This window comes from Humulus lupulus, chromosome 1, assembly GCF_963169125.1.
Source record: "Humulus lupulus chromosome 1, drHumLupu1.1, whole genome shotgun sequence".
Taxonomy (NCBI): domain Eukaryota; kingdom Viridiplantae; phylum Streptophyta; class Magnoliopsida; order Rosales; family Cannabaceae; genus Humulus; species Humulus lupulus.
Window position 1 is genome coordinate 310291177 of NC_084793.1, and position 10165 is coordinate 310301341.

A 10165-nucleotide genomic window follows, 5' to 3' on the forward strand; every position below is an offset into this window, starting at 1 on the left:
ATTATATTCACTAATGATCAAATAGAATGACTCATAATAATAAGAATAACAAGTAGTAGCAAGTTGAGATTATTATTACATACATATATGTATATAAATTATAGTCTCATGATGTATTCAAACAAAGAACATTATAATTATAACTATAACTATAACTAGGCGAAAGGAGTTTGATTGTAGCAATCCAAGTTAGTTCCCAAGCCAACTCCAAAAATACCACAATATCTCTGGTAGAATCCAATCCTACTTTTGACCGTGTCCACTGGACCTTTGCCACATTCTACCCCACCGTTGATTATGTTAGTGATGACACCATAACCAGCTGGGGCTCGCCTTGCCGATAGATCAGCCTGCGACGGTGACCATCTGCCGATGATAACGTCGTGGCTCGATGGCTTGTTAGCCTGTGGAGTCATCCAGAACCATATGGCTGTCTTGAACGAAACCACTGCGTCTGTGGCCACTCTGTCTGGGTCGTTTAACAAGTCCATTCTAAGTGCTTGACCAGCTAGATTGTAATTGTAGTTGCTGTGTGATGATCATATATAAATATTTATTTATATACAACAAATTAATTCAAAATTCGATATATATAGATTGGATGTATACGTACTGAGTTAATTGGATAGGTCCTCGGCCATAATAGGATTTGCCAGGGGAACAGGGTCCTCTGTTGGGGTCACAATTCACCTTCTGATCTTTTTCACTCACAAAACAATAACCCCATGCGTATGGACCATCTGGTGCATCTCCCCATCCTCCTATATAAAAAAAAAATTAGCAATTACCAAAGATAGTTTAAGTGATATTCCAACATTGATTAAATTCCTCATTCATTTCTATGTTTTTGTAGGCATATTGTTGAACAATTATAGCAGAGATCCTATAAATATATATATATATAATGAAGAATTTTTCCTTAGTTCATTTTAAGTCTTACCAGTGGCTTCTTCACTGTTCTCGATTCGTCAACAGCTTTTGTAAATTTTCAGAAAATTTTGAATAGTTTACCGTACTAAAAACTAGGTTCAAACATGGCGTGCAACAACATGTTTGAACCTAGTTTTCTGTACTGTAAACTATTTTGAATTTTTTAAAAATCGCGCCGATGTTTTAAATAACTACAATATACACGGTCATAACAAAAATCGTACCGAAAACTGTTGAAAGGTCGAGAATACTGAAATTACCCAATAAAAAAGTTGTCCAATATATATTTATGTGCTTATAATAATAATTAAGGAGATATTATTGTGTTGTGTTAATATGCTGATATTTATTACCAGTGGTTTCATGAGAGGTTTGGCCAAAGAAAGCAGCAATCTCCCTTTTACGAGTGGCATCATCGCCTGTGGTGCCAAAGCCATTGAAAGACCTTGCAGCAGTGAGGAAAGCATCGTAAGTGTAGAATCCTCGACCTGGGCATCCCCCATCGTTACGATGCTTGAGCATTTCCTCGAACAGTGCACTGCTGATGACGCTGCTCACATCGCCACTACCGCCACCGCCACCGCCACCGCCACTGGGGGTCGGCGTAGTTGAGGAGCATTGGCTCTGACAACCGGCTGCACAGTAGTCGGATGTGGTGCCGCACCACCCGTGTTGGCTGCAGCACAGTCCGTTGGGGCACAAGGCTCCTCCTGCTTGTCTTCCACACTGCTCGGCCAAAGCTCCTCCTACAAGGAACGACATCAACACAATAATACACCACTTCTTCATATCTATATATATTTTGTTAATAATTGTTATATTTTGTATGAAAAGTAGTTCACAATGCCATGTCTTTTATAGAGTTATAATAAGCAGAAGTTTCTTGTAAGAGCAACTCCAATGCTTGGCAACGATGATGACAGTAATGGAAGAAATGTCAAATATATTATTTAATTAAATTAGCACAAAAACAAATAAAAAATAAAAATATATAGTAACTTATTGATGCAACAATTTTGTCTTTCTAAATCTGGAGGTACTTCTCAATGAACTTCGATTTTCCGGTGCTTCTCCGTCAATGAAGATGACTTTGCTGATCGTCGAACCGTCGGGAAGTACCTGCAAGACCCTCTGATATTCGATCCCCTCATCCGAATGAGAACTAGGTATTTATAGAATAAAAAATATTAGGTGGTTAGTTGGTTAAGTTTGTTCCCTGATTGATAGGAGGAATAACTGAATTTCCCTCCAAAATACTTTTGGATCTATTAAGTATGCAGAGGACAGAGGCGTAGACCGCCTCTGACCCGCCGCTTCAACTTACTTAAAATGGAAAAGCACTTTGGGCCGAATATTTTGGGCCCAACAGTAACATTGCCAACATCGAACAAAGTTGCCAAAAAAAAAAGGGAATTGCTAAGGCACACTACTCGTGCTCAAGAAGTAGCATACTACTATTAATGCAATTTAATATTAGGTCCTACATATTTAAATTTAATAAATATTATAAGATATTATCTCATATAATATTGGACATCTTAAAATGTCAAATAACAACACTAAAACAAAATTAAGACCTAGGTCAAAGTTGGGTTCCGCACTGGAGATGCTCTAACAAGACTAGCAATAATACTTGTCAAAAATGGGTTGACTGACTATTTATATGGTAGCTGGAATAATTAATTTTGTGTCCATATTCTTTAGACTGACTTTACTAATGAGTCCAATATTGACTGACTTTAGACTTGTCTAATGGGATGTTTAGAACAAATTCACACATAACGTGTAAGAGTAACCATACCAAACCCAATATGTATATATTTAATTATTCTAAAAGAAGTTAATTTATAACATAGCAATGCTTGTTTTAGGTTATAATACACAAATTTTTAGCTGTAACAAAGAATAAATTGTGTCATTAAGTTGTATTTTTTGTGACTAATTAGTCACGAAATTGTTAGTGATATATATAGAACATAATTGTTAGAATGTTTTTTAAACACAAGTTATTCTTTTTTAGTCACAAATTATTTTGACATGAACAAATTATTGATCTATCTACACAAATAATTAGTATTTATTCATGGTGAAAAAAAGTTCATACTTAAGTTTTCAAGATATTGAAAAATGGTTAGAGAATTTGTTAGAAGCTGAAGATAAGCTTTTACAAAAGAGTTGACCAAATTATAGACAAACAAAGCTGAATACACACTGATTGATAGAGCATAATAACTCAGAGAACTAAGACCAATAATCCCAATAAAAGATAAACACCATTATTAGCATAATCAATACAAACAAAAACTCAAAAAGAACAAAAAAAAAGACTAATTAAGACTAAAAACAAAAATGGATTAAAACTCATCAATAAATAATTAATAGATGAAAGATAATTAACCCAGACAAATAGTTTAGCCACCGCATATTTATACAACTATTATTGCACAAATTAATATATCTTAGCTTTATATTATCTTACAAAGTTGACCATTTATTTATAATATAATTTCTAGCTTTAGGGCCATTTATTAATTTGGAGTGCGATGAATATGGTTGGACAAGCTAATCTTACTTAGTTATTTTATATTTGGTATCTCTTTTCTTGCTCTTCTTTTCTTATTTATATATTCTATTATAATAAAATGAGTTTATACATTTTTAGACCTTGTTTTTTACTTTATTATTTGTTTGGACCCTGTGTTTTGATAAATTATTTTTTAGACATTGTGTTTTGTAAAATGGTTCAAATAAGCCCATAAACCTGATTTTGATTAACACAAAATTAAATATAACAATACAGTTCTTAGGCAAAATGACTGTATTTTTGTTCTGGTTTGTTAGTTTGATAAATTATCTGTGATTTAGTTCAAAAAACGTTGATCAAAATCGGATTTAAGGGTTTATTTGAACTATTTTAGAAAACACAGGGTCCAAACAGGTAATGACCCAAAACACAGGGTCTAAAAAGACATAAACCCTGTTATACCCAGATTTCGAGCCATAGCAAATATGACCTCGAAAGCTGAGTTCGCATTAAATGGTCTCGTGAGGGTTAGGGTATGCTCTACGATTGTAAATCGGAGCCTGCAAAGTATGGTACAGACCTCGAATATGGTGACCTCGAAATGATCTCGATCTCGAAGGATAGCTCTGTGAGCCCCTCATCTTCAGAAACAACTTCGGAGCAGGGATCTCGAGCTCGATATGCCATCTCGAAAGAAATGTCAGCTCGGGAAGTGTCAGTGGCTCGCACAATGACGTGAAGCCTTGGAGATACGCAATGACTACCTTGAATATCTACAAGTGTTGTAGATATGGGATATGATCCTCATTTATTGATGTAAATCCCCAAAAATCGTGGGATATTATTTAGTCAGTTATGCGTTTCCTGATCTTTGGGGAACGTTTCCTTCTATATCTGATTATTGGCATTTAAGGCCATTTATTTTTATTCACAAAAGAGTAACTACCCAAAATATGTGGGATAGTATTCTGCATCCTTCTCTATAAATAGAGAAGTGATGCACCATTGTAAAGGACCGAATTTCTGATTCTTGAGAGAAAACTCTGGAGAATTCATGCTAAAGGATTGTTCAGAGATAATCTTGAGATTAATAACAGAGACTCGTGGACTAGGCAGATTTAACTGCTGAACCACGTAAAAACCGCGTGTCTGATTCGTTTGTTTGTTTTAGCCATTGTCTTTATTTGTTTACGTGCTCTCTTCTTTTATCTGTTGACGAAAAACGGCGTCAACAGTTTGGTGCTTTCATTGAGAGCCTCAAGCATCCATCCCAGAAAGATTCATGGCTACAAACAATCAGAACACTCCTGAAGAAAATTACCCAAGGCGTCCTGGAAAACAACCAATGGAGAACCCGGACGCTGAAGAAAGGAGTGGATCTCTGATTCCCGGGGACGACCTCCACAACCAAGGGATGAGGACATGTATTATAACCCTGAGCGTTATGTCCCTATTGTAGAATTGGAGAATCGGCAGCTGAAACAACTGCTGGCAGATGCCAACAAACGTAACGAGGAGTTGACTAGGATAGCCGCGGAGGCGCAGGTGGCTCAGTCCCCACCTCCGCGCGAAGACCGAGCCCCTCCTCCAAGGGACGTGCACGTTCCTCCCCGGAGGCCCCGTGGGCGTCCACGAAAAAATGCTACCACAAGGAGGCCAGCACAACCTCCGGCACCAACAGAGCCATCTGCTCCTTCTAGGCCTCAGAGGGGTACCCAAGCTCGGGTCCCGCCTAATCCACCTGTGGAAGTGCCTGCAGGAACTGAGAACAACCAAGCTCCTGTCGAGGCTCGGACTCAGGTTCCTGGTAGCGCACCAAACGCAACCGGCCCATCTCGGGCAAATTCTGGACCTTCCAGGCCGAGGCAAGGACGGCAACCACCGTCACCTATACGGTTTCCTCCGTCTCCCATAAGATATCCTTCACCTCCCCGCAGGAACGCTCAACCTGGTCGAGATCAGGATCAAGGGCGTACAGGGGAGAGACAAGGAGACAGGGAGACGTTCCAGGGGCGGAAAGGCGCGCCATCCGAGAGAAGTCAGACGTCCCGATCTCGCACTACAGTGACGAGGCGACGTAGAAAGGATCCACCACGAAATGACCGATCGATGAGTTTCACTAGCGATGAGTCCGGAGAAACAAGGTCTGTCAGTAAACACGACCGGGGTCGTAAAAATACTGGGAATCACAAGAGCCATCCCGACCTGCGCAATCACCTGAATCAGAGCAGGGGAAAGGGAGATCAGACAAACCCGGATCTTAGGAATCATTTGAATGGGCGTAGAGATCCCTCACGGAGACGCGAGCCTGGGATCGCGATTAATGACTATCAATTCCAAACACCGCCTAAGGACCCAGTACAAGAAAGGATCGATCAGCTCGAAAAAGCCTTTAGGCTTTTGAAGAATGAGCGAGGAAACGGTCGATATGAGGACTCCGATGAGGAGCTCGAGCCGTTTGCTCCCAATATTTCTAACACTCAGTTCCCCCAAGGGTTCCGGATTCCTCACGTCCCAGCGTTTGAAGGAAAAACCGACCCATGCAGCCATCTGAGTACATTCAACACTATCATGAGAGCTAGTAACGTGGGTTACGAGCTCAGATGTATGTTGTTTCCAACATCATTGGCCGGGCCTGCCAAGAGTTGGTTCGAGAAGTACAAGAGACATTCTATAACTTTGTGGGATCAATTGTCTAGAGACTTCAAGAAGCAGTTCCGGGCTATGGTGGGAGTCAGACCCGAAGCATCCACTTTGACTAACGTCCGACAACAACCAGGCGAAACACTAAAGAGCTACCTGACAAGATTTAATCTAGAGGTCGCCCGAGCTCGTGACGTGGATGATAGCGGGCACTTGATGGCCATCCGAGCTGGTGTTTTACCCGGGAGTGCACTTTGGGATGACATACAAGGGAAACCGGTGAGGTCGATAACCGAGTTTAACAGACGGGCGCAGAAATTCGTCAATGTAGAGGAAGCGAGGTCAACACTCAAAGCGACCTCGCAGACCGAAACTACAACGATAAACATTAACTCCGCCTCAACCTCGGTTGACCCTCTAGTTACACAGCCTACCTCGGAGAATCCTTCCAAGAGGAAAAAAAGTGAGGGAAATAATCCCGAGGCTGATGGAGGAAAGAAGAAAAAAGGAGAAAGATATTTCTCCATATATAAAGTGCATACCGAGCTCAACGAGTCTCGGGAAAACATATACCTGGCTAATGAAAACCAGGTCCCCTTCAGGCGTCCGGATCCAATGAGGAATCAAAAGTCCAAGAGGGACTCCAGCAAGTATTGTCGATTTCATAGGGACACCGGCCACACAACTGATGAGTGCCGACAGCTGAAGGACGAGATCGAAGGATTGATCTCGAGAGGTTATTTCCGGCAGTATGTCAAAAACCAGAATACTGGATAGGCTACTGCCAGCCAGAGAGTAGCCGCGCTTCCGGCAACACAGAATAATAACTCCCGATCTCGGGATGAGGATAGGCCTCCGCCGATAGATGGAGAGGACGTAATAACCATCTCGGGAGGTCCTCATCTCGCAGGAGGGGGCAGAAATGCTCAAAAACGATATGTGAATGAGCTGAAGACTGGGGACGGGTCTCCATATGAACCCGAACCAAGGGCACCAAAAAGCCAAAGGGTTGAGACTCAGCCTATAACCTTCACCGAGGAGGATGCCTCTCACGTCCAGTTCCCCCATCATGATCCGCTCGTCATCACCCTACAGCTTGCCAACAAAAGAGTGCGCCGAGTTCTCATAGACAATGGGAGCTCAGTTAACATTCTTTATAAAGCAACCCTAGAAAAAATGGGACTCTCCCTTCGCGACCTGAGGGCTTGTGCAACCACTTTGTACGGCTTTTCTGGAGAAGGAACCGCCTGTATGGGGTCCATTGAACTCCCTGTGACCTTGGGAGATTATCCAGTCTCGGTGACCAAGATGATGGAGTTCGTGGTAGTAGAGTTACCATCTGCCTACAATGTATTGCTCGGGAGACCCGCCCTGGTCGGGCTGGGGGCAGTCTCATCTGTAAGGCATCTAGCCCTTAAGTTCCCAACTCCAAGCGGGGTCGGAACATTGAAAGGAGATCAATTGGCAGGAAGGGAGTGCTACAGCATTTCCTTAAGGGGAAAGAAACAGACAAGCGCGCAAGCACTTGTTGTCATACAGTATAAAGATGGGACAGTTTTAGAAATTGATGAGGAGATCGATCCAAGGATTGAAGAGAAGATTGACCTCCAACCTTTGGAGGAGCTCGAAGAGGTTCAGCTCGATGAATCTGATCCCTCGAAAAAGGTGAAGGTCGGGAAACACCTCCTAGACGAATCAAAATAGCAATTAATTTGCTTTCTGAAGAAAAACCAGGATGTCTTCGCGTGGTCCCACTCTGACATGGTGGGAATAAGCCCTAATGTAGCGAGCCACGCATTGAATATAGACAAAAGCTTTCCTCCGAAGCAGCAAAAGCGAAGGCAGCTGGATGAAGATAGAAAGAAAGCACTAAAGGAGGAGGTGGACAGGCTGAAAGCAAATAATTTTATAAGGGACGCTTTTTACCCTGATTGGGTGGCCAATCCAGTGTTGGTCCCGAAACCCAATGGGACATGGAGGACGTGCATTGACTACTCAGACCTCAACAAGGCCTGCCCGAAAGACTGTTTTCCCCTACCGAGAATTGATCAGCTCGTGGATGCCACGGCGGGGCATGGTCTGATGTCGTTCATGGATGCCTATTCTGGATATAACCAGATTCCCATGCATGCCCCCGACCAAGAGCATACGAGCTTCATTACGGATAAATGGCTCTACTGCTACAATGTCATGCCATTCGGACTCAAGAATGCCGGAGCCACGTACCAGCGGCTCGTAAACATGATGTTCTCAGAGAAAATAGGGAACAACATGGAAGTTTATGTTGACGACATGCTCGTAAAGTCTCAACTTAACAAGAACCATGTTGATGACCTCGAAGAATGCTTTGGCGTGCTCAGAAAGTACAACATGAAGTTGAATCCTCAGAAGTGCACTTTTGGGGTGTCTTCAGGGAAATTTCTGGGTTTCATTGTCAACTCTCGTGGAATCGAGGCTAATCCCGATAAAATAAAGGCCCTGATCGATATGCCTTCACCTCGGAAGCATAAAGATGTTCAAAGCTTGACTGGCAGGATGGCAGCTCTGGGCAGGTTCATTTCGAAGTCAACGGACCGCGGTCTCCCGTTCTTCAACTTATTGAAAGGAAGTAAAAAGTTCGAATGGACAGACGAGTGCGAGCTAGCCTTTCAAGAGCTAAAAAGGCACTTAGCCGAACCACCTATCCTATCGAAACCTAAGACGGGAGAAGTACTGTTCTTATATCTCTCAACAAATGAACACGCGATAAGCGCGGTGCTCGTCCGAGAGGAAGAGAGAATACAGAAACCCGTCTACTACATCAGTAAAAGATTACTGGGGGCAGAGTCAAGGTATCCACTGATGGAGAAACTCGCCCTCAGTCTGATCCACTCATCTCGAAAGCTCCGCCCTTACTTTCAGGCACATCCTATCCATGTACTGACAGATCAACCATTAAGGCAAGTCTTGTCCAAACCAGAGGCATCTGGTCGACTCCTTAAGTGGGCTGTTGAGCTCGGACAATTCGAGATCACCTACCATCCGAGAACAACCATTAAGGCACAAGCGTTGGCAGATTTTATAGTAGAGTGCACCGGTACAGCCGACGACGAGGTAACAACCACGACCCACGAGCTGTGGAAACTTTACGTCGACGGGTCGTCAAATGAAAATGGAGCGGGGGCAGGAGTTATTCTGATCACCCCTGCGGGGAGCAAATTTCACTCTGCATTAAGATTCGACTTTAAAGCATCTAATAATGAAGCTGAGTACGAGGCTTTACTGGCGGGACTACGAATAGCAAAGGAACTCAAGGCCAGAGCTATACATTGCTACAGCGACTCTCAGCTCGTAGTTAATCAAATCTTGGGAGAGTATCAGGCTCGTGGCACAAAAATGGCAGCTTATCTGGAGAAGGCAAAGTACGCATTGGAGTTTTTTGAGTTTTATGCAATCGAACAAGTTCCCCGAGAACAAAACTCAAATGCAGATGCCTTAGCTCGGCTCGCCACTTCCACTGAAAATGAGGAGCTGAATGTTGTACCCATAGAACATTTGTCAGCACCCAGCATTACTGAGTCAGACAAGGAAGATGTGTGCATGATTGAGACAGAACCGACCTGGATGAGCCCGATCGTTGAATACCTCGAAAATGGAATTCTTCCAAAAGATCGAAGTCAGGCTCGGAAACTAATGTATCAACTTCCTCGTTACACCATCTTGGATGGAAGGCTATACAGAAGAGGGTATTCCATGCCATTGCTCAGATGCGTGACTCCCCCCGAGGCAAAGAAGATTATTAGAGAAGTTCATGAAGGGTTTTGCGGAGATCATACAGGGGGGCATAGCCTATCCAAGAAAATTATACGCCAAGGATATTTCTGGCCAACCATTAAAACAGATTCTTTCGAGTTCGTGAAAAAATGCGACAAGTGCCAGAGATTCGCCACGATACCCCGAGCTCCACCTTCCGAACTAACCATGTTGACGTCCCCATGGCCTTTTGCGGTATGGGGCATCGACCTCATAGGCTCACTCCCAACTGGCAAAGGAGGAGTAAAGTATGCTGTGGTCGCGGTTGATTACTTC

General features: G+C 42.9%; 1 protein-coding gene across 1 annotated transcript; it reads right to left on the minus strand.

Moving 5' to 3' along the window:
• Nucleotides 1–53: 53 nt before the first annotated feature.
• On the minus strand, nt 54–1916 carry LOC133812913 (endochitinase-like). Its single transcript, XM_062246752.1, has 3 exons — nt 1284–1916; nt 614–761; nt 54–528 (listed from the first exon to the last, which is right to left on the minus strand). The coding sequence occupies exons 1-3, from the start codon at nt 1717–1719 to the stop codon at nt 156–158; spliced, it is 957 nt and encodes a 318-aa protein (XP_062102736.1). The 5' UTR covers nt 1720–1916; the 3' UTR covers nt 54–155.
• Nucleotides 1917–10165: the final 8249 nt, after the last annotated feature.

Bases quoted from the DNA above. Each gene is read 5' to 3' on its own strand.
- LOC133812913 (XM_062246752.1), bottom strand. From the start codon at position 1,719: ATGAAGAAGTGGTGTATTATTGTGTTGATGTCGTTCCTTGTAGGAGGA. The intron at 762-1,283 runs GTAATAAATATC...TTTTTTATATAG, and splicing joins AACCTCTCATGAAACCACTG to GAGGATGGGGAGATGCACCA. The intron at 529-613 runs GTACGTATACAT...ATCATCACACAG, and splicing joins GGACCTATCCAATTAACTCA to CAACTACAATTACAATCTAG.